At 44.1% G+C, this 25,428-nt stretch overlaps 1 protein-coding gene across 3 annotated transcripts in view; it reads right to left on the reverse strand.

Moving 5' to 3' along the window:
- phldb1b (pleckstrin homology-like domain, family B, member 1b) overlaps window positions 1–25,428 on the reverse strand; it is a 439,803-nt gene that overhangs the window by 87,274 nt on the left and 327,101 nt on the right. For all 3 annotated transcript variants that reach the window (XM_034168200.1, XM_034168199.1, XM_034168201.1), the window contains 2 exons: window positions 8,937–9,254; window positions 4,751–4,897 (listed from right to left, as the gene is read on the reverse strand). In XM_034168200.1, the coding sequence (XP_034024091.1) occupies window positions 4,751–4,897; window positions 8,937–9,254 (465 nt within the window). The remainder of the gene's footprint in view (window positions 1–4,750; window positions 4,898–8,936; window positions 9,255–25,428) is intronic.

The following is a 25,428-nucleotide window of genomic DNA, read 5'->3' on the forward strand; positions in this document are numbered from 1 at the left end:
TATTTGATCTACCGTCAATTTTGCAGGTTTTCCCACCTACAACGAATGGAGAGGTCTGTAATTTTTATCGTAGGTACACTTCAACTGTGAGAGACAGAATCTAAAAAAAAAATCCAGAAAATCACATTGTATGATTTTTAAATAATTAATTTGCATTTTATTACATGAAATAAGTATTTGATCCCCTACCAACCAGCAAGAATTCTGTCTCTCGCAGACCTGTTAGTTTATCTTTAAGAAGCCCTCCTATTCTGCACTCTTTACCATCCCAACCGTGAAGCATGGGGGTGGAAACATCATACTCTGGGGGTGCTCTTCTGCAAAGGGGACAAGACGACTGCACCATATTGAAGGAAGGATGGATGGGGTCATGTATTGTGAGATTTTGGCAAACAACCTCCTTCCCTCAGTAAGAGCATTGAAGATGGGTCATGGCTGGGTCTTCCAGCATGACAATGACCCCAAACACACAGCCAGGACAACTAAGGAGTGGCTGCGTAAAGAAGCATTTCAAGGTCCTGGAGTGGCCTGGCTAGTCTCCAGACCTGAACTCAATAGAAAATCTTTGGAGGGAGCTGAAACTCCAAACCTGAAAGATCTGGAGAAGATTGTATGGAGGAGTGGACCAAAATCCCTGCTGCAGTGTCTGAAAACTTGGTCAAGAACTACAGGAAACGTCTGACGTCTGTAATGGCAGACAAATGTTTCTGTACCAATTGTTAAGGTCTGTTTTTCTAGGGGATCAAATACTTATTTCATGCAATAAAATGCAAATTAATTATTTAAAAAAAAAGTCAGACAATGTGATTTTCTAGATTTTTTTTTTAAATTCTGTCTCTCACAGTTGAAGTGTACGTATGATAAAAAAAAAAAAAATACAGACTTCTCCATTCTTTGTAGGTGAAAAAACCTGCAAAAAAATACTTATTTCCCCCACTGTGCTTCACAGTGCTTCACCTCATGAAACATTCGTACCATTGAACTCATAAACATTCATTATTTGTATTTTATATATATATATATATATATATATATATATATATATATAGAGGAGGAGACCCCGAGACTCCTCAATCCCATCGTCATGTCTCCCGAAGAGGAAGCAGAGATTGGGGAATCAGAGGCGGACTCATCCATCACCCAGGCCAAAGTCACCGAGGTGGTCAGAAAGCTCCTCGGTGGCAAAGCTCCTGGGGTGGATGAAATCTGCCCGGAGTACCTTAAGTCTCTGGATGTTGTGGGACTGTCTTGGTTGACATGTCTCTGCAACATCGTGTGGCGGTCGGGGACAGCGCCTCTGGACTGGCAGACCGGGGTGGTGGTCCCTCTGTTTAAGAAGGGGAGCCGGAGGGCATGTTCCAACTACAGGGGGATCACACTCCTCAGCCTCCCCGGTAAGGTCTATTCCAGAGTACTGGAGAGGAGAGTTCGACCGATAGTCAATCCTCGGATTCAGGAGGAGCAGTGTGGTTTTCGTCCTGGTCGCGGCACACTGGACCAGCTCTACATCCTCCATCGGGTGCTCGAGGGTTCATGGGAGTTCGCCAACCGGTCCACATGTGTTTTGTGGATCTGGAGAAGGCGTTTGACCGTGTCCCTCGAGGCGCCCTGTGGGGGGGTGCTTTGGGGGTACAGGGTCTGGGGTCCTCTGTTAAGGGCTATCCGGTCCCTGTATGACAGCAGCAGGAGCTTGGTTCACATTGCCGATAGAAAGTCAAGCCTGTTTCCAGTGCACGTTAGCCTCCGCCAGGGCTGCCCTTTGTCACTGGTTCTGTTCATTACCTTTATGGACAGAATTTCTAGGTGCAGTCAGGGTGTAGAGGGGGGTCCAGTTTGGGAACCACCGAATCTCATCTCTGCTGTTTGCAGACGATGTGGTTCTGTTGGCTTCATCAAATCAGGACCGTCAGGATGCACTGGAGCAGTTTGCAGCCGAGTGTGAAGCGTCCCAGATGAAAATCAGCACCTCCAAATCCGAGGTCATGGTTCTCGACAGGAAAAAGGTGCTTCTTCAGGTCGGTGGAGTGTCCTTGCCTCAAGTAGAGGAGTTTAAGTATCTTGGGGTCTTGTTCACGAGAGAGGGACGGATGGAGCGTGAGGTGCAGCATCTGCAGTGATGCGGTCGCTGTATCGGGCCATTGTGGTGAAGAGAGAGCTGAGCAGGGCGGCAAAGCTCTCAATTTACCAATCGACTTACGTTCCAACCCTCACCTATGGTTAGGGATGGGTACTGATAAGATTTTATCGATATCGATGCCATTATCGATTCTGCTTATCGATCCGATTCCTTATCCATTCCCTCTTGTGAATTTTGTACTAAAAATAGGCTTTACAAGTTTTTCATTGAGTCTTAAAGTAAATAAATATGAAATTGGTCACTGTATCCTTGAACTCTGGACATAAATAAAAATAAACAAAACAGTGTTTCACTTTGAAGTTATTAATTCTGACTGGATTCTATCGTTCTAACCATTTATGTATTTTCATTGTTGCTTTTATATTTTCTGTTGTGTTTCTATTCAGGTTCTTTTTGTCTCTTTCTGTAAAAATTGTATATAATGAGTATATATTGTATATAATAATCATTAGATTATTAATATATAAACAAAAATCAATTTAAAAAATATTACAATTTGAAAACAATGCACCCGAACATGATGACAGCTGCAACAGCTTAATGCTAACTTTTAACACTGAAAATGCCATAGACATGCTAACGCATTAGCATTGCTCCCGTTTTTAAGTTATAAAATACATCTATCAACTGTTTCAGAAGACCATAACAGGTCGGTTTAACGTAAAAAAAGGTAAATAATGCTCTTTAGGGTTTTAGCGGGGTAAAATTAAGCAAAAGAAAAAGAATAAATGAAGCAATACATTGAAGCATTGCTTCAATCTGCGAACCACTGCTTCGATTGGTTCAAGGTTCAAAGCAAAGCCGCGCTGCAGAAAAGTTGATTACGGACGTTCTGCAGGGTCTGTAATCAATGTAAAGAAATTATCATTTTCCTGACAAACACCCCCCAAAACAACAGCCACTCTGAAGGACTGATAACAAAATCATTAAGCAAAAAGCTTATTGATGTCGGTGGATCGAATCATTTCTTAACGATACCCGAAAGGAACCGGTTCTCGATACCCATCCCTACCTATGGTCATGAGATTTGGCTCATGACCGAAAGAACAAGATAGCGAGTACAAGCGGCTGAGATGAGTTTCCTCCGCAGGGTGGCTGGGCGCTCCCTTGGAGATAAGGTGAGGAGCTCAGTCACTCGGGAGGAGCTTGGAGTCGAGCCACTGCTCCTCCAGGTCAAAAGGAGCCAGATGAGGTGGCTCGGCATCTTTTTCGGATGCCTCCTGGATGCCTCGCTGGACAGGTGTTCCGGGCACGTCCCATCGGGAGTACGCCCCGGGGAAGACCCAGGACACGCTGGAGGGACTACGTCTCGCAGCTGGCTTGGGAATGCCTCGGGGTTCCCCCGGAGGAGCTGGGGGAGGTGTGTGTGGATCGGGATGTCTGGGCGGCTTTGCTGCCCCCGCGACCCAACCTCGGATGAAGCAGAAGAAAAAAAAAAAAATATATATATATATATATATATATAAATAAAGGCAAGTATGGATGTGCGGTTTTTTTTTTGTGTGTGTTTTTTTTTAATAGGTCCATGTCCTGATATGAGGCATTTTCCAGCAGCTATCACAGGACAGCGATCATAGTGGTAAAGTTTCTGACTGGCAATCAGAGCTTTTGGCCCGGTTTCAATTCCCGTGGGTGGTATGTAATTTTTTTTTTTCACAGCAGCTACAGGATGTGTAACCACACTGTGCAACTGCTGTGAAAAGCTGCTGTGTTCCCACATCCACAAAACCTTCGTAGCATGTATTTTTAAACATTTTTATTTATTTTTTTCTTCACAGCAGCTGTGCAATATGTAATCACATCGTGCAGCTGGCAGCACTGTGTTCCCACGTGCACGAACCGTTACACTGGCATCATGCACACATGCCTGTCGGCGCGATCTTTCGTGGTACACTCATATGAGCTGTTCCAACGGGTGTTACCCTGAGTTGTACATATTCACACTATGTGTGAAGGCGCCCTTACTACGTAGTAGCAGCTGGCTTGGGTACACTTTAATTACAATCGGAATGGGCCAGCGTGAGCCACGTGCAAGTTCAGGTGCACGTTTATTTATTTATTTTTTTATTAAAATGTACCTGCTGTGTACAGCATACCAGAGTATTGCAGTGATATGACATGCTATAACCTTTTTATCATTCACTTGAGTCTCATGAATGTCACAAATTGCTCTATGAAAATTAATGATGACAACATACACACGATGCAATGCAACTAACTAAAACTTAAATAACTTCCTTCGGGATGAATAAAGTTCTTCCTTATATATATATATATATATATATATATATATATATATATATATATATATATATATATATATAGAGAGAGAGAGAGAGAGAGAGAGAGAGAGAGAGAGAGAGAGAGAGGTACATAGATGGCTTAAACAATTGAATTTTAATTTTCTTTCATAAAAATTTTTTGCCAAACACTGCACTGTTAACAAAATTCTACTTTTCTGTTTCATGTTCTTCAATGATTTGTTTCTACAGGACGGAAACTCAATTTCCCAAAGACAACAAACTTCTAGTCACACCAAGTGCATTGCCGCTGACATCCAGCCTGGTTTCATGAGTATCATTTCCAGGTCCAGCTGATCTGCTTACTGTTTACCTCTTGTTTGGACTCCTGAAGCTGCTGCTCCAGCTCTGTTAGTCGGCTTTTGAGTTCATCGATGCGTGTCAGGATGTGAACACGTTCATCCTCCAGGTAACTAAGCTCCAGACGACCAGCACTGCCTGAACTGGACAAGTCCTCAAGCTGCATATACAAACAGAATCCAGTCCAGTCAGATAATGAAAAAAGAAATAAAGAGTGAGGGAAGCGGAAAAGATTCCAACTTTACATGCTGTAGTATACACATAATGAATGCTTATGAGTTCAATGGTACGAATATTTCATGAGGTGAAAGATGGAACGCACCAGCAGAGTTGAATGGTGCGTTCCATCTTTCACCTAATTAAATCTTCTTCCATTAAAAGAATGTAAAAAACATGAATTATTTGTTTTATATAACGGCTAAAATACGAGGGCTGTCAATAAAGTAACGGTCCTTTTTATTTTTTTCAAAAACTATATGGATTTCATTCATATGTTTTTACGTCAGACATGCTTGAACCCTCGTGCGCATACGTGAGTTTTTCCATGCCTGTCGGTGACGTCATTCGCCTGTGAGCACTCCTTGCGGGAGGAGTCGTCCAGCCCCTTGTCGGAATTCCTTTGTCTGAGAAGTTGCTGAGAGACTGGCGCGTTGTTTGATCAGAATTTTTTCTAAACCTGTGAGACACATCGAAGTGGACATGGTTCGAAAAATTAAGCTGGTTTTCAGTGAAAATTTTAACGGCTGATGAGAGATTTTGAGGTGATTCTGTCGCTTTAAGGACTTTCAGAAGAAGTCGGTTTCAGCATTTTATCCGGATATTCCACTGTTAAAGGAGATTCTTTTAATGAAAGACGTGCGGACGGGTCGCCGCGACGCTCCGCCACAGGAAAAACACCTCTGTTGAAAGCCTTAAGGACAAGTTGGAACATGTCCTGCCTGTTAAACAATTTCTCATATACTCACTCCACTGAAAGCCATCAAAAGCCGCCTGGATTTTACAAATGGTTATCAACACGGAGGTGTTTTTCCTGTGCCGCCACACCGCGTTGGCTGCGTCCCAACGCGCGGATCCGTCCGCACGTCTTTCATTAAAAAAATCTCCTTTAACAGTGGAATATCCGGATAAAATGCTGAAACTGACTTCTTCTGAAACTTCTCTGTTCTCTCACGACGTCCTGGATCAATAGAGCCTGAAATGTGGAGGTTTTCAGCTTGAACAGGCTGACGACGGCGGCTGAGAGCGCTGAGCGACTTCTCGCACCGTGGGAAGTCCTTAAAGCGACAGAATCACCTCAAAATCTCTCATCAGCCGTTAAAATTTTCACTGAAAACCAGCTTAATTTTTCGAACCGTGTCCACTTCGATGTGTCTCACAGGTTTAGAAAAAATTTTGATCAAACAACGCGCCAGTCTCTCAGCAACTTCTCAGACAAAGGAATTCCAAAGAGGGGCTGGACGACTCCTCCCACAAGGAGTGCTCACAGGCGAATGACGTCACCGACAGGCGTGGAAAAACTCACGCATGCGCACGAGGGTTCAAGCATGTCTGACGTAAAAACATATGAATGAAATCCATATAGTTTTTGAAAAAAATAAAAAGGACCCTTACTTTATTGACAGCCCTCGTATATCCTTGTCATTTGAAATTTTATTAATTTATAAACAACAGAAAAGGGACTTACATTTTGGTGTGCTTCACTGATGCTTTGACATCAACAGTCCAACACAAACTTTAAATAGGAGTCCAAAATTGTTGTCAGTCAACTTGGGAAAGCAGTTAGATAGTTCAAAAACAATTCTGATGATGTAGTCCATGATACTTAAAAAAAAAATATTTGTGTACCTCAGTCCAATGAAAAATTGTGTCAGAAATTTGTACAATTTCATCCTAACAGCTCTTCATGCCTCCAGACGGCTTATGCATAGCGGATTTTTGTGTGTGTGTATGTGTGTGTGTGTGTGTGTGTGTGTTAAAAGAATTAGCACCGTTAATTAGCTCATTCAAATTGTCGTACATCAGAAAAAAAAACTCTGCCATGTGTAACTAAACCCCCCCAATAGTGTGTGTGTGGGTGGGTGGGGTTCACAGTGTGCAATGGTACAAAACCTAAGGAACCAAATTTGCATGGTAAATGGAATGAATAATCCATGTCACGTGACATACAAAGCACCAAACAAATGACAAGGATCCACTCAGCCATTATATAAATATTCAATGTTAATCATCACAGAATGTCAAATGATTCAAAATTGTGTTGTATTACAACATATGGACTCATATTAACTTATGTTCAAGGTTCCAACAGCCTAAACAAAGCCATATTTAAGAACTTTTTAGATGTTTTCTTTTAATGCCAGTCAAAAGGCAGAGGGTTAGGGGCAAGCCTGCATAAATATTTTTTGTAAGATAGAAAAAGGTTACTGGTCTAAGCCACGCTGGAAAACCTTCCCTAAAAAGCCAATTTTTGTTAAATTTACAGTTCCCCGTGTTATCACACAAGTTACATCTAGCCAGTGGTGGGCACAGTTCTAATAATCCACAAACCCCTAATTAGCAAAGCTAACTTTTTTGTTAGCGGATTAGCTTTTCAGCTAACTCCAAAAACCATCAGCAGACCAATTAGCTTCTGCTAAATTTAGTTTCACTAACTTTTAGTCCACTAACTTTGTTTTCTGGCATAGTAAGTAAAGCTGAAGGTCAAAAACCTTTGTAAACCTTAAAATCACACGTTGGTTCCTGTCTGTTGTGTTTTGCAGCAGTCAGATAGCTGTGAGGAGCTGAGCTCAACCCGACCCCAGCAGAAGGGACCTGGCTGCCTGATAGCTACAAAGAGAAAAAGTAATTTGCATTCACAGCATACAGTGCCCCTGATGTGGTCCAAAGGCATAAACAGAAAAGCACGCTTGACTTAAGGTTTGATTTAAAATCCAAACTAATTCTGGACAGTTTATTGACATTAACATTAACTCTGTCATTTTTGCAAAATGAAAATATCAAAAATATAAGTAATGCACTAATTCTGAAAGTTTGAGCATTAAAACTCACAGATGCCAAAAGGCATTATGGGAATTTGAGGCTCCTCATCACTGGTTAGTTGGTTGTAAAAAAAAAACAACAAACAAGTTACTGTAACATGTGTGTTGTTTTTTTTTACAAATAAATCTGTATTTGTAAATATGTATTTTTTTTCAATTGTTAAAAAAGGCATTTGCAAAAATGAAAATTCTGTTTAAGTGTGACGACAAATTCTATGACGAATTCTGTGACGACGGTGTTCTATGCATTTTGACCCAAAATGCATAGAGTATCACCATGTACTGGAGACTTTCACCGAATCTATATTATAATTGGCAAGTAGCCTCTGTGTGTGTGCGTGTATGGCTTCAATCGCACAAAAACCAAGGAGAGCTAACATTTGCCATTTGGTATGTTCATGTATTTGAGCCAAGGATGAATGCTGTGAACAGAAAGTTGATGGGGCAAATATTTTTGGAGAAATTAGCCATTTTAGCTAACCAGTAAACAATCAACACTGTGCTGCTATGCACCATGCGAGTTTGGAGTTTTGAGGTTTTAAATGTTATTGTGGTTCATGTTAGTTCAACGGTGTTGTTAGTATTATTGATTTATTATGTTTTTGTAGTTCAAGTGGTTTAGTCCGTTTAGTTAAGTCTTATGTTGCTCTTACCATGAGTGAGTTAAGTCTCATGTTGGTACCATGAGTGAAAACTGTAGTGCAATGAAAAAAGAACCAACTTATAAATCTGTTTAAATTGGTACCAGCTGAATGAATTGAGTTAGTAAGTTAGATCAACTCTGACTTACTAACTTAAGTTCAAACAACCTAATTCATTTAGATGGAGGAAAAGCTCATGACAGTGTCAGGTGTTATAATCCATCAATAAACATTGTGCATAATAATGCCAAGTAATCATGAGCTGGCCATTACCCAGGAATGACTATTAAGTAACAAATGCCAACTGCTTGTCGCCCTCATTTGCAGCTAATTTGACCGTAGGGTTAATGTATTTTCCATACTGAATGCATTCACTATAATGAAACCTTCTCCCTTTTATGGAGGAACCTGATTATCCATGAACCTCCCTGACAGAAGCACTGTATTAGCAATGTTTGACACATGAGTTCCATAGCAGTATGCAGAGAATGTTTGATGGGAAACAGGAATTCCCTCTAACCTGTCTGTCTCCATTGTGCAGTGCTGATGCTGTGCTTGGAGCAGGAGATGTTCTCACCTCCTGATGAGTGCTCTCTGTACTACTACATTCCTCCTTCAGGTTCTCTTCATCACTCTCCCTCTGTCTCTGTGCTTGTCGTAGTGTGGCAGAAAATGGAGCCCCTACTAAAATGTTGTCTGTGGATGGTTTAAGCCCAGATGCATCCACCAGTCCACCAGGGAAACCGATCCTCCCTGAGCTCAGAGGGTCAGGACCAGCACTTTCTCCTTTGTTGTATTCAGCACAGAGGTTTAGGATGGTCTCTAGCCGCTGTCTCTCCTGTGGCAGGACAGAAACACAACCAAAATGTTAATAGACTGAAGATCAAAACATTTTAAAGTTCAAAATGTTTGGAGCTTCATTCATTATATTCAGTTCAAATCTTTTCTTTTTAGTTGCCCACAAACCCAAACATCCCAGAAGCTGGATCAGGTATTTCCACTTCACTTCTACTACATGCGCTCACAGCAGATGGAGGCACACAACTGAAGAAATCATGTGGTCAACAATACGTGCTTCCGCACTGGAAACAAGTACACGTAACCTCTTGTGATCCACAAAATATGAATAATCAATAGTAATTTGAGCAGTCAGGGGGTGGTAATATGTGACTGCTGTTTTAATTTTACAGATGGCTTTGGTTTTTATTTTGTTAGTGCATCTCCAAATTAATAATTTCTGCTTGAATGTGGATTTGGCTGCTCAGTTAATTTCATACCAGGTTACAATTAAAGTCTAAAATTAAAATACAGTGCAGATCATTTTCTGTTTTGGAGCAGATTGATTTCACTGACCGTAGCAGGCAGTGATCCTGCGCAACAACATGCAGTGGCTACGCATGGAGGAGCGGGGAAGATTAGCACATGGATACATTTGGCCTTGCGGAAATGTCTCAATTTAAACATGGACACTAAGCACAAAGACTAAACAGAGTACTGTGCACATGCCCAGAAGTTCTCATGACATGGGCTGCATTCAAAAAATTTTTAGGAAGCAGCTGTAAATATAATATGACACATAACTTTGAGTGATTGATTTTTATTTGTATAAACAATGTAAAGATAAAATAATGCAAAAAGGTGTCTTTAATATAATATATGTAATTTAGGTCTGTCCCAATGCATGTATTTGTATTGAACCGTATGGTACACACGTGGCGGTTCAGCACACAGAACTGTATGGAGACTACACAGTACAACTCTGCACAGTATGATTATACACACGTGCATATTTGTTTCCATAAGTCATTGACATTTTAACTCATGCCCATAGACTGAGTGTAACTCTAGTTTTAGTGCAGGAGGTGTAGTCTGATGTCTGTGTATGAGGTGAAGCATAAATGGAATTGGTTAATTTACCTTTTCTTTCAAAATATGAACCTAAAGGTGAATGCATACACATTTGATTTTGTTCCGATTCGCTGTCCCTGGATGAGATCAGACCACATTTGAGTTAGGGGCCACCAACTTATGACAAAAGTTGCTGTTTTAGACAAATTACCGGTAGTGTAAAATTTCACAGATGAGACAGCTGGAGAATAGCGACACTGCATCCAATGATTTCAAATGCTGTCATTTGAGCAAAAATTTAACAAACCTAAAATGTGCTGCCCAGTAAATTCATCCCAATGCAAATGATAAGAAATATAATCCAATTCATAAACATTTAAAGAAGAAAGTTTACATTTACACGGCAACTCCGCTGCTCACAGATTAAAGATACTGTATGTAAAAGCCGAACTCGTGAAACTGTGATGTCTAAACACAAATATGAACTAAATTATGACTTCTGTGCACTGTGACACCCCTAATATATACATTAAATATACAGGGCAACACAAAAAAGCACTGTAGCCCAAACTTTAGACTGCTACTGTAATAAATCGCTCCTGATTTCCTCAATTATGAAATCATGAAAGCTATCTGGGCCAAAAAGTTTTTTTAATGTGTACACATCATCCCTTCACAACTGGAAACCGTTTTGTGCAGAAGGCATGTGTTCGCAAAACCGAGCTTTGCTGTTTTGTGAACGTGATGATGAACACGATGATGATGATGACTAAAAGATAATAAATACATATTTAAATATCACTGGCTTCCATCGTGGATGTATTTTTAACGAAGATCTTTTCATTTTATTTAACTTGCTTCTGTCTTCTCACAGAAAAATTATAGCACCCATGACCAGTATTTACAGACTTTTGCAAACAATTTCTCTGATGAATATAACATGGTCACTGCATTTATTTGTTTATCTTTTGCACCATGCATTCTAATGGGTATTCTGTTAATATATATAAAATGTGACATCAGCTCTGATCTGTTTCTACCAGAAACAAAACATGGAACATTATCCACCCCAGAGTGAAGCCAGCATGGCTTTTTCACTGATGGAACATCTGCATAATTAAGAGTTACAGCCCCACCATTATCTTCAAGCTGCATCTGGGACCAGTGAGCATTTAACTGAGTGGGTAGGAGTAAAAGACCTTCTGGCTGTCAAACTGATATCTTTTCACTCAAAAATATTCAAACTTCAAATTTACTGGCAGGTGTACAGTACAGCTACTCAAGAGTCCTCCTACGCAACATCTGTGCACACATACACATACAAATTAGAACAGTTAGTGCTCTGCCGCACATCTCATTTTGTCAAAAAAAGCTGAGTGAAATCCGGCACTATCCATGTCTCGTTTGAAATCCAGACAGCCTTTAGGCTATTAAACCTGCATGTTGGATGTCTCAGGAGCTCACAGATTTGATATCACAAATGTGTTTAGCTTGTACATAAATCAACTTGATGCAGCATAAAATTTGGCACCTGACATTATGCTCCTACTCAGCAGCTGCCTAGTGGACAAATTTGCATAATTCCCCAAATATTTTATTTTTTCTCATGTGGGTATTTTTTAAATAGAAGAAGAATGTTTATGTTCTTAGTTTATGCTCCTATGTTCTAGGTTGCATACAGACTTACAAAACCAGCCCATAAATCAAGATTCTTTGTGAATATCATAATGAGGTTTCTTGTTGGTGGCAAAAAGTTTTCAGTTTGTTAATCCGACAAGTGACATCGCAACTAGAAACGTCCCAGTGTGCGCTTCAATGAAATGTAGCTGATAACGTTAAGAATGGAGGCACAGATTAATTCCAAAGTTGACATAAGTGTGATGTCGTGTTATGATGACTAATTTTTAAGCGATAACTGTTAGTGGTACCGGAAAAAATCGATTCACGTCCAAATCGCGATTCTTATTTATTAAGATTCTGAATCAATCTAAAATGTCCAAGAATCGATTTTTAAAAAGCATGTTTTAAAACATTTTCTTGCTTACTCGCTGCGTGCACTGTTTGTCAGGAAACGGCCTCCGTACTACAGCGTCCCCACGAGGGGAGGGTCCGGCGTGCTTCAAACATTCATGAGCTGCAGCTTAGCATGGCAGACAAAGAGCTAATTCAGCCAGCACCATTTTTGCTGAAGGCAAATGTTTGAGCGAATTTTGGATTTTATTATTTGCTGCGTAAGAAGGAGCTTGACATTACTTATGCAGTGTGCAAAATCTGCAAAATGAAAGTCAAGTATTTCGGAAACACTTCAAATCCGCAAGCCCACATGCAACTCCATCACCCATAGCTAAAAGAAGTGGAGCAGCGGTATCTGACTACTGACCAGCGCTGCGCTAAACTGCCAGCCAACTCTGAATGAGCAAAGCAGATAAGTAAATTTACATCTAGAATCACTTGATTAACCTTGTAAAGCTGCATTTTCTTAAACATACGAGGTGAGAAAAGTAACGGACCTTATTATTTTTTTCAAAAACTATATGGATTTGAATCACGTGTGATTACATCAGACATGCTTGAACCCTCGTGGGCATGTGAGAGTTTTTTCACGCCTGTCGGTTATGTCATTCGCCTGTGGGCAGTCTTTGAGTGAGGAGTGGCCCACCCTCTCGTCGATTTTTTTATTGTTTAGGAATGGCTCAGAGACTGCTGCTTTGTTTGATCAAAATTTTTTCAAAACCTGTAAGGCACAACTGAGTGGACACCATTCGATAAATTCAACTGGTTTTTGGTGAAAATTTTAACAGCTGATGAGAGATTTTGGAGTTTTACTGTCGCCGTAAGGACGGCCCATGGTGCCTGACGGCGATCTGCACTCCGAGGCGTTGTCGTCTCAGTGTTTCAAGCTGAAAACTTCCTAATTTCAGGCTCTGTGGACCCAAGACGTCGTGAGATAACAGAGAACTTTCAGAAGAATTCGGGATCAGGAGTTTATCCAGACATTCCACTGTTAAAGGAGATTTTGTAATGAAAGAACGTGCGGGCAGATTCGCATGTCGGGCCGGACCCGACCACGGGGGGTCGCCACAGGAAAAACACCTCCGTTGGAAACCTTAACGGACAAGTTGGAACATGCCCAAGCTGTTAAACAATTTCACAGATACTCACTTGTTGAAAGCCATCAAAAGCCGCCTGAATTTTACAAATGGTTTTCAACACGGAGGTGTTTTTCATGTCGCGGCGCAGACGGATTTGCCACGTCGTCACGGATCCGACTCTGCAAATTCGTCCGCACGTTCTTTCATTACAAAATTTCCTTTAACAGTGGAATGTCCGGGTAAACTCCTGATGCCGGCTTCTTCTGAAACTTCTCTGTTCTCTGACGACGTCCTGGGTAAACAGAGCTTTAAATCAGGATGTTTTCAGCTCGAAACAGCCAGACGGACGCCACCTCCGACCGCGCCACGCTGATCCGCTTTGTGGGCTGTGCTTAAAGCGAAAGAAACTCCACAATCTCTCATCAGCCGTTAAACTTTACACCGAAAACCAGCTGAATTTCTCGAATAGTGTCCACATGGATATCCCTCACTGGTCCTGAAAAAATTTGATAAAGCAACGTGCGCCGTCTCCCTGCAGCTTCTCAGACAAAGAGATTCCGACGGGAGGGGGAGTCCACACCTCACTCAAAGCCTGCCCACAGGCGAATGACGTCACCGACAGGCATGACAAAACTCACGCATGCGCACGAGGGTTCAAGCTTGTCTGACGTAAAAACATATGAATCAAATCCATTTATTTTTTGAAAAAAATAAAAAGGACCGCTTTTTTAATCACAGACCTCGTAAACATTTTTAAAGTAATATAACTATTTCTCAGAGCTCTTTCAATCGAAAATCGATTCTGAATCGAATCGTCACCCCAAGAATCAGAATCGATTTGAATTGTGAGTTGTTGTACGATTCACATCCCTAATAACTGTTAATTCTGATGTAGTCACTGTAAAAGGTGCGGCTCCAAGAAGGTTTCTGCGCACTGCCATGAGTCATAAATGCAGCCTGTCAATAACCATCTCTGCTCGAGGTTCAGCTTTGTGCATGATTAATTATGAGTGTTGTTATGAATAAAATCTAAAAAAAATACATCTGCTGCTGTGGGAAAACAAGCGTCTTGTCAGCAGCACGTATGCGCGCGCCCACACACACACACACACACACACACACACACACACACACACACACACACACACACACACACACACACACACACACACACACACAGCGAGCTTCGCAGCACACATACACAGCTCCAAACAGGGTATGGTTTATAGTTTTCTGTCTTGAGATACCCTTATTATTAGACACACTGTACTACCATTATAAAATGATCTCTTTTATTACATATTCTGCACCGGAAAAAGCTTAAATAACTAAATCTTGAAGAACAAATAGTTGACCTCTGGCTGACCTTGCCACTGCAGTTTTGGAATCCACCCAACTGTGTGCCACATTCGATCCAAATCAGGTTTAAAATGACATTCCTTGACATCTGCTAATTTTTAATGGCAATTTTGGGGCTAACCTTCATTGGACACACTAAGTGTATAGAAGAAATTAGCAAAAGGATTTGGGAAGAGAAGGCCAACAACAATGACAGTTAGGCATAACCTTGAACCCAAAGATTGACATTTAGTAAATTTAATGAAGCCTGAGCAATTCCAGAAACCATCTACATCCACGTTTGGTGGAAATCTGAGTAAAAAATAAAATTTTAATTTTTGCCTCAGTAACCTTGACCTTTGCCAAAAAATACCCATAAGGCCAATTCTCAGGTCCACCTACATGCACACAGCAAGACTGGTGGAAATTGATTCAAGCACCATGGACGAGTGGAACAAACATGTACATACACAAATAAACGTTTCTCCAATCAAAATATGACCGATTACATGAGAAATGTTACTGTTATCCTCAGAAAAACATGAAAAATTTGGCTTTACTCACTCTTACAATGACCACTGTGAGAAGTATTTGATCCACACTAGAGGTAAGGCACATGTTCAAACCAGGGCAGCTTGGCTATGTGACAGATGAGGTGTGCTTTAAAACAAGCAACAGCCTGTTCTCTGCAACACCAATAACAGCATACGGACTGAACTCCATGGCAACTTTCAACAGAAAAATATGAGTTTGCTTGCATGGTCAGTGTGCAAAATTAGAGGCCTGTCCTCCACACCATTAATCATCTACCAGACAGACAAATCAACAATTAGGAGCATGCATATCAGGTTAAAAAAACTAAACAAATCAGGGATCAGTTCTTAAACATGTGATTAAATTAGTAACTAAAATTGCATCAGCATTTCTCACAGCATTCAAAGCAGTGTAATCCAATTCCAATAACAACTAGATGACTCGGAACATCCTCTGCTAATGAAATCCTAATTGCCAATATCATCATTACTGTCAACTGACAGAGACTGACAGTCAGAATTCTATATTTACACACTCAATGTGCCCATTATTAGGAACACACTTCTACCTAAAGTGACCAGTGTGTGTCGGTGTAAACAGCTGCGAAAACCATGGCTTCTTTTGCCCAAATGTTTAATAGTTTGTTAGCAGCTTGTCAATGGTGGAACCGATTGCCGATGGTGGAACAAGCTACTAAATGTTACAAGTGCAGGGGTGTCCCTCTCTACCTTCAAGAAGCTCCTGAACGCACAGCTCTTCCAAGAGTACCTCTTCTCCCAACATCTCTAACAACGTTGACATGCCTAAAGTGTATCCAGAAAGGGTTCAAAGCACTTCACTTTTTCAATATTTTATGTTACAGCCTTATTCTAAAATGGATGAAATTCATTTTTTTTACTCAAACAACACACAATACCCCATAATCACAATGTGAAAAAGTTTTTTTTTTTTTTTTGTTGAGATTTGTGCAAACTTTTAAAAATAAAAAAACTAAGAAATCATATGTACATAAGTATTCACAGCCACTGATCATCCTTGAGATGTTACTACAGCTTAATTGGAGTCCACCTGAGGTACAGTCATTGATTGGACATGATTTGGAAAGACACACACCTGTCTACATATAAGGTCCCACAGCTGATGGTGCATGACCATTTTCACGGAAAATTCATTTTTGATTTGGGAAATGTTCAATAAATTAGCTTTTCATTTAAAATGTGTGTTTTTCTCATTTTGTGCATAGCTGCAAGTGACTGACTGAATTTTATTTTGTGCTCACGACCATTAACACACACAAAATCCTCATTTACATACTACTCTCTACATTACGCTACCTCCTGTCTGCTGTCGCATGTGCAATTATTCTGAGTAAATCACCTGCAAAATGTTCACCAACCCAGCGCACAGACATTTGTAAAGCCCATGAAATTTATCATGGCATTTTAGTTTTTATGGCACCTGAGTATTCCTGCAGTTAGTCTGTGTGCTGTCCTCAGTTTACGCTTTACTTTGCTTATGTTTGTCCTGCCTGCAGTCAGCATCTCCTCCTAATGTCTCCTCCTCTCCCTTGAGATTGCATTCTGCTTTCTCTCATACCTTTTAATGTTTCTCCCTCTTCCTCCCTAAGCGCCCCAGAGTAACTCCCCTCGTGTGTACCTTTGATGGATGTAACTACTTTATGTGTACACCAGCAGTCATCTACACCACGTTCACTTATGTCACAGATATAAACAGACACACACATAGTATTTCAAACCGGAAAAACTGAACAAAGCCTTATTGTCTACATATATCTTCCGGCAGAGTGAAAGATTCACACGCTGAGTTTCTGAAACTGGAAAACAAACTCCATTCATGATCAAACTCTGATCTTCGGAGGTTTCATCGTGTTCATGTCCCGGAGGAGAAACAAACGTGATCCTAACAAGACACATTTTTATCTTACTTTCTGCTGCATTTTCCTCCGTGCACTCAGCAGCACCAACATGCATCAAAGCCAGGCAAGCACAACTCCCATTACCACCCCACCTCCCTGGATAATAAGCTATTGGCCTTCTGTGTTGATGTCACTGACAACGATTTTGAGATAAAACTATGGGCTGCTGCTCCCAGTGGGGGTGGATGGCATTTAAACTACTTTAGACTCCTCTTCATCTGGAATCACAGCCCTGGAGGCATTTGTCAAAGTGAGGACAAGGACCCAGTTATCATGTCAAACACTTGTAGTGTTGAGATGAGAACATCAAAGCCCAGATACAATGATTAAAGGCTTGATGAGAGTTGTATTTTTACATTCTCTAAACACAGTTGGGGATAATAAGCCATCTTGTGGTGGAACTGTTAAGACAGAGATAAAACCAATAAGTAACTACTCCACAAGTCTGAAGCCTCTGCAGCCAGTTGCATCAGCTCTCTAAAACTAAACTTTCTGTGCACAATAAATTAAATATCAATAGCAACCAAAAAATACACAAGTCTATAGCAGCTTACCTGTTTTACAGAAAATTACTGGAAGAGTGTTTCAGCAGGGGCAGATTCTGTGAGCATAAAATACACAACCAACAGCAACGGGCAAACAACTGCCAACCTGTCAAACTGGGAAACGTGCAGAGCTGCCTCCAGCCCTGGACCCAGGCTTCCATCCAAGCTGTTCAAATGTTTGATTATTACAAAAACTGAAAGCAAAAATGCAAAAGGGAGAATGTGTGATGTCCCGCTTGTGGGACATACACTGGTAAACAAGTGGAATTCTTTCATAAGCTTCACTTGAAATACAGCAAGTACTGTAATCGCACACACCTGACATGAACTGAAAAATATTTATGATGTAATAAACCCATCTGCCTGACATCCAGGGATTTCTGACGTGAGTCTGTATTAAAATATTCTAAGTCAACCTCCTTTTGCCAGACTTTTTCTTGTGTTCAACAGCCAACATGACCTAATACTAAGAGCAAGAAACTGCTCCTTATGGATCAACTCTTGAGTGCTCCACAGTAAGGGTATTTTGATGGAATGATACTGCTTTTCATTAAACACTAAAACATAGTAAAATGCTCAAAAATTGTGTCAAGGCAATTTCATAAGATTGTCACATCCATGACAGCTTTCAATAGTGCTGCTGTGATGTAACCATTCCAGAGAATTATGGTTTGTCCATTATTTCTTCAGCATTATGACAATATGACATCTCTGGGATGGTACTGAAAGTAACAGAGGTGGCAATCTCATGGAACTGCACGTCAGGCCATTTTAAAAACCAAAACAAGTCAAATGAGATTTTAGACACACACACACACACATATATATATACATATGTGTGTGTGTGTGTGTGTGTGTGTGTGTGTGTGTGTGTGTGTGTGTGTGTGTGTGTGTGTGTGTGTAAGGTGTCATAACATCTAATTGGTTAGTGGCTCTGTGCGGTGTCACAACAGATCAATCAGTCGCTCCGTGAGGTGTCATAACAGATCTGTTAAGCCTGGTTCACATGGCAAGATAATTACGCCAATACCGGACCCGATCTTCCCCTTACGACAATCTTAAGGACGGCCTGACAATCGTGATGACGCTAAATATAATCTTAGATTTTCCTGCCGTATGTGGTTTGTAAGAGCGATTTGATCTGCTCGGAAGGATGTGAGGAGCTGAATGTGACGTGCAGCCAATCAGAAACCGAGGTGTCTGACCTGGGAATGTTTGTGTGTGAAATCTGTTTGTGTGTGTTGTTTTTACCATGTGGCTGCACACCACACACTGTACAACCAAACCTGTCAGATCTATGATTTTTTTATCTCCACGTGTGGGGTCTCTCAGGTTTTGGAAACCTACAGATAATTTTAAAATCCTGCGGTCGACAACACTGTGATATAACCAGTCACCAGTAGATGGCAATGTTCTATGCATTTTGACGCCGGTTATATCATACAGCCTCAATCACAATTTAACAGACTTTTCGGCTTTGCAAATGCTTTTTTTTTACACAAATGAAAAAAAAAGACATATTTTACAAAAGCACATTTATTTGTAAACACCAACACATGTTACACTGATTCACTTGTGTTGGTTTTTACATAGAATGAATTAGTCAACCAATCAGTATATCAGTATATCCCAGTATATAATCAGTATAATCCCTTTGGGCACCTGTGTGTTAATGTTCAAATCTTCAGAATGAGTGTATTATTTTAACATTAACAGATATGTGTTATATATCCACTTTGTACATTTTAAGAGTTTACATTAATGTAGTTATTCTATTTGGATCCCATTTCAAGACCTCTGCCTCATCGCTGGACCACTATATGGGGTTAAGAAATAATGATTATTTTGTGGCAGTTTGGCAGCCAGACCCTTTCTGCTTCGATAATTCGATAACTTCGATAATTATCTGTTATCGGATTAGCTGAACAGTGCCCATCACTGACGGGAGGAGACAAAGATAAACAGCATACTCAAAAACCAGAACGTGGGAAGAACGAAGGAAGAAAATGACAACTAAACAGAAAGCAGGACAGGCTTTGCGTGAAAGAAGTATTTGATACAATAGAAAAACAGACCTTAGTATTTGGTACAGAGACCTTTGTTTGCAATTACAGAGGTCAGACATTGCCTGTAGTTCATGACCGCGTTTGCACACACTGCAGCAGGGATTTTGGTCCAATCTTCCATACAGATCTTCTCCAGATCTTTCAGATTTCGGGGCTGTTGCTGAGTAACACTGAGTTTCAGCTCCCTCCAAAGATTTTCTGTTGAGTTCAGGTCTGGAGACTGGCTAGACCACTCCAGGACCTTGAAATGCTTCTTACAGAGCCAGTCATGAGTTGCCCTGGCTGTGTGTTTTGGGTCATTGTCATGCTGGAAGACACGATGTTGTGAAAGTGTAGTGACACGGACCCACAATAGGGGGCGCAAATGAACGGTCAATAGATGAGCCAAAAGGTAACAATTTAATGTTGTGAAACGTGCACAACGAACATACAATCTCAGAATATAATTACAGTCAAATTACAAAGGTGACGTGTGGGCAGGCTCGAGGATAGAAGACGTCTGTCCTGAGAAGAGCCGGAACCACACGATTTCCGCCCCCACAGAACCTGGTGAATACTGGAGCCGCCAAGTCCCGAATTCCCAGGTGATCACCGTCCCCGACTGTCGGATCTGGTACTGCTGGCGAAGAACAAAGACAGTCAAGTGTGGGTGTGTGTGCACCCAGTAACAACAGCAGTGGGAATGCCACCTCCACCTCTAACACAGTAACACACTTAGTGCAGAACCTGAGGGCTACTTAGTTTGATGTGCGGAGTGAAGTCCGTCACCCGTCACGTTTCCCCAAACTCAGCGTCCCGCTGCGAGTAGAATCCTCAGGCGCTCCTGCAACAAACTCAGAGAATTACGTGCGTACGGCACAGTCAAAACGGCTGAGAGTTTACCTCCAATGAAGTATGATATCTCGGCGATGAGGTGGAGATGACGTCTGGTCTTTATGGAGTGCGATGATGAAGAATGTGTGACAGCTGTCAGGAATTAATGAGTGACAGCTGTCACTCCCAGCTGTGTCTGTGGCGGCAGCGCCCTCTCGTGCCTGAAGCCCGCACTTCAGGCAGGGCGCCCTTTGGTGGTGGGCCAGCAGGACATCCTCTTCTGGCGGCCCACACAACAGGACCCCCCCCTCAACGGAGGCGCCCGACCAGGTTTGTCCGGGTGTCTGCGGTAGAAATCGGCCAGGAGGGCCGGGTCCAGGATGAAGCTCCTCTTCACCCAGGAGCGTTCTTCGGGTCCATACCCTTCCCAGTCCACCAAATACTGGAACCCCCGGCCCATTCGACGGACGTCCAGGAGCCGGCGCACTGTCCAAGCCGGCTCCCCGTCAATGATCCGGGCAGGAGGCGGCGCCGGACCGGGAGCACAGAGGGGTGAGGTGTGGTGAGGCTTGAGTCTGGACACATGAAAAACCGGGTGGATCCGCATTGAAGCTGGGAGAAGGAGCTTCACTGCGGCAGGACTGAGGATTTTGAGGATCTTGAAAGGTCCAATGTACCGGTCCTTCAACTTGGGGGAGTCCACTTGGAGGGGGATGTCCTTCGTGGACAGCCACACCTCCTGCCCGGGCTGGTAAGCAGGGGCCGGGGATCGCCGGCGGTCTGCATGGGTCTTCGCCCTCGTCCGGGCCTTCAACAAGGCAGAACGGGCGGAGCACCACACCCGATGGCACTTCCGCAGGTGGGCCTGGACCGAGGGCACACCGATCTCTCCCTCCACCATGGGGAACAACGGGGGCTGATACCCCAAACACACCTCAAATGGGGAGAGGCCGGTGGTGGAAGACACCTGGCTATTATGCGCATACTCGATCCAGGCCAGATGGTTACTCCAGGCCGTCGGGTGCGCGGATGTGACGCAGCGGAGGGTCTGTTCCAGTTCCTGGTTGGCCCGCTCTGCCTGTCCGTTCGTCTGTGGATGGTACCCGGACGAGAGGCTCACGGTGGCCCCCAGTTCCCTGCAGAAGCTCCTCCAGACGTGTGAGGACAACTGGAGACCACGATCTGAGACGATGTCGGTGGGTATCCCATGCAGACGGACAACATGGTGGACCAGGAGGTCTGCTGTCTCCTGGGCTGTTGGGAGCTTCGGGAGGGCCACGAAGTGGGCCGCCTTGGAGAATCGGTCCACTATCGTGAAGATGGTGGTGTTGCCCTGGGACGGCGGGAGGCCCGTGACGAAATCCAGGCCGATGTGGGACCAGGGGCGATGAGGCACAGGAAGCGGTTGGAGTAGTCCTTGGGCCTTCCTGTGGTCAGCCTTGCCCCTGGCACAGGTGGTGCAGGCCTGGATATACTCCCGGACGTCGGCCTCCATAGACGCCCACCAGAAGCGCTGCCGGACAACTGCCACGGTCCTTCGCACCCCTGGATGACAGGAGAGCTTGGAACCGTGACAGAAGTCCAAGACTGCAGCTCTGGCCTCTGGTGGGACGTATAAACGGTTCTTCGGACCTGTACCTGGGTCCGGGCTCCGTGCCAGGGCCTCCCGGACGATCTTCTCCACGTCCCAGGTGAGGGTGGCCATGATAGTGGACTCCGGCAGGATGGGCTCCGGTGGATCCGACAGTGCAGTTTTGACCTCCTCTTTGTGTACCCGGGACAAGGCATCTGACCTCTGGTTCTTGGTCCCGGGGCGATAGGTGATCCAGAAGTCAAAACGCCCGAAGAACAGTGACCAGCGGACTTGCCTGGGGTTCAGCCGCTTGGCGGTCCTGATATACTCCAGGTTCCGATGGTCAGTGAAAACCGTGAACAGCACAGACGCTCCCTCCAACAGGTGTCTCCACTCCTCAAGAGCCTCTTTCACCGCAAGGAGTTCTCGATTGCCGACGTCATAGTTCCGTTCAGCCGGGGTCAACCTACGTGAAAAGTAGGCACACGGGTGAAGAACCTTATCGGTCTCTCCGCTCTGGGACAGCACGGCTCCTATCCCTGAGTCAGAGGCGTCCACTTCAACCACGAACTGGCGGCTAGGGTCGGGCTGCACCAAAACTGGCGCAGTAGAGAACCGTCGTTTCAACTCCTTGAACGCGGCTTCGCACCGATCCGACCAGGTGAAGGGGACTTTTGGAGAGGTCAGGGCTGTCAGGGGGCTAACTACCTGACTGTAGCCCTTAATGAACCTCCTATAGAAATTAGCGAAGCCGAGGAACTGTTGCAGCTTCCTACGGCTTGTTGGTTGGGGCCAATCTCTCACCGCCGCAACCTTGGCCGGATCAGGGGCGACGGAGTTAGAGGAGATGATAAACCCCAGGAAGGACAAAGACGTGCGGTGAAACTCGCACTTCTCGCCCTTCAAAAACAGTCGGTTCTCTAATAACCGCTGCAGGACCTGACGTACATGCTGGACATGGGTCTCAGGATCCAGAGAAAAGATGAGAATATCATCCAGATATACGAAGACGAATCGGTGCAGGAAGTCCCGCAAGACGTCGTTAACCAAGGCTTGGAACGTCGCGGGGGCGTTGGTGAGGCCGAACGGCATGACCAGGTACTCAAAGTGACCTAACGGGGTGTTAAATGCCGTCTTCCATTCGTCTCCCTTCCGGATCCGAACCAGGTGATACGCATTTCTAAGATCCAGCTTAGTAAAGATTTTGGCTCCATGCAGGGGGGTGAACACGGAATCCAACAATGGCAACGGGTATTGATTGCGAACCGTAATCTCATTCAGCCCCCTGTAATCAATGCATGGACGGAGTCCGCCATCTTTCTTGCCCACAAAAAAGAAACCTGCCCCCATCGGGGAGGTGGAGTTCCGGATCAGCCCGGCAGCTAATGAGTCCCGGATGTAGGTCTCCATTGATTCGCGCTCAGGTCGTGAGAGGTTGTACAGCCTGCTGGACGGGAACTCAGCGCCTGGAACCAAATCAATGGCACAATCGTACGGACGGTGCGGGGGAAGGGTGAGTGCCAGATCCTTGCTGAAGACGTCAGCAAGATCGTGGTACTCAACCGGCACTGCCGTCAGATTGGGAGGGACTTTGACCTCCTCCTTAGCCTGTAAACCGGGAGGAACCGAGGATCCTAAACACACACGATGGCAGGTTTCGCTCCACTGAACCACCACCCCAGACGGCCAATCAATCCGGGGATTGTGCTTCAACATCCATGGGAAGCCCAAAATCACGCGGGAGGTAGAAGGAGTTACAAAAAACTCAATCTCCTCCCGATGGTTTCCAGACACCACCAGAGTTACTGGTTGTGTCTTGTGTGTGAGTAAAGGGAGGAGGGTGCCATCTAGTGCCCGAACCTGTAATGGCGAAGGAAGCGCCACCAGAGGGAGCCCTACCTCCCTTCCCCATCTGCTGTCTAGCAGATTCCCTTCTGACCCCGTGTCCACCAGTGCTGGGGCTTGAAGGGTTAAATCCCCGCTCAGGATTGTGACTGGGAGTCGTGTGGCAATCTGTGTGTGTCTCAACTGAATGTTTTGACCCCCCCTTAGCCCAGTCTCTAAGGGCGAGTGTTGTCGTTTTGGTTGTTTGGGGCAGTTTTTCTGTATGTGCTCCTTTGAGCTGCAGAGAAAACACTCCCCGCGGATCAGCCTCCTCATTTTGGCCCTGTGCGTTTCCCTAACAACGTCAGCAGGGGGAGCTGTTACCCCACGGAGCGCTGTGGTTGTGGAGCGTGGGGAGGGCGGCGCCTTTTCGAACCCGGAAGGGAGAGGGGCGGCGCGTATCCGGTCATGTCCTTCGCCTCGCTCCCGACGGCGTTCCTCCAACCGATTGTCTAACCGTATAACGAGATCGATAAACCCATCTAAATCCCGCGGTTCCTCCTTAGCTACCAGCTGCTCCTTCAGAACCAACAACAGTCCGTTTATGAAGGCGGCGCGGAGCGCAACGTTATTCCAGCCGGACCTCGCAGCCGCGATGCGGAAGTTGACTGCATAAGCGGCTGCGCTCTCGCGTCCCTGTCTCATTGACAGCAGCACGGTTGAAGCGGTCTCTCCTCTGTTAGGGTGATCAAACACTGTTCTGAACTCCCCCACAAACCCAGTGTATGCTGATAACAACCGTGATTTCTGTTCCCAGAGCACCGTAGCCCAGGCGCGTGCTTTACCCCGAAGCAGAGCAATCACATAAGCTATTTTACTAGCATCTGACGCGTACATGACGGGACGTTGTGCGAAGACGAGCGAACATTGCATGAGAAAGTCCGCGCACATCTCCACACAACCTCCGTACGGCTCAGGAGGGCTTATGTATGCTTCAGGGGATGGTGGGAGGGGTTGTTGAACCACCACTGGAACGTTCATATTCTGCACAGGGTCGGCAGGAGGACGAGCTGCAGCAGCGCCCTGAGCGCTCGCCGCCATCTGTGCGGAGAGAGCCTCCACCCTGCGGTTCAGGAGAATGTTTTGCTCGGTCATTTGGTCCAACCGAGCCGTAAAGGCGGTGAAAATGTGCTGTAGCTCACCAATCACGCCTCCTGCAGACGCCTGCGCTCCCTGCTCTCCCATTGGTCGTTCAACAGCCGGGTGACGCCCCTCGGAGTCCATGACGCTGGCCGAGATATCCTGTTGTGAAAGTGTAGTGACACGGATCCACAACAGAGGGCGCAAATGAACGGTCAATAGATGAGCCAAAAGGTAACAATTTAATGTTGTGAAACGTGCACAACGTGCACAACGAACATACAGACAATCTCAGAATATAAT

Source organism: Thalassophryne amazonica, chromosome 4, assembly GCF_902500255.1.
Source record: "Thalassophryne amazonica chromosome 4, fThaAma1.1, whole genome shotgun sequence".
Taxonomy (NCBI): domain Eukaryota; kingdom Metazoa; phylum Chordata; class Actinopteri; order Batrachoidiformes; family Batrachoididae; genus Thalassophryne; species Thalassophryne amazonica.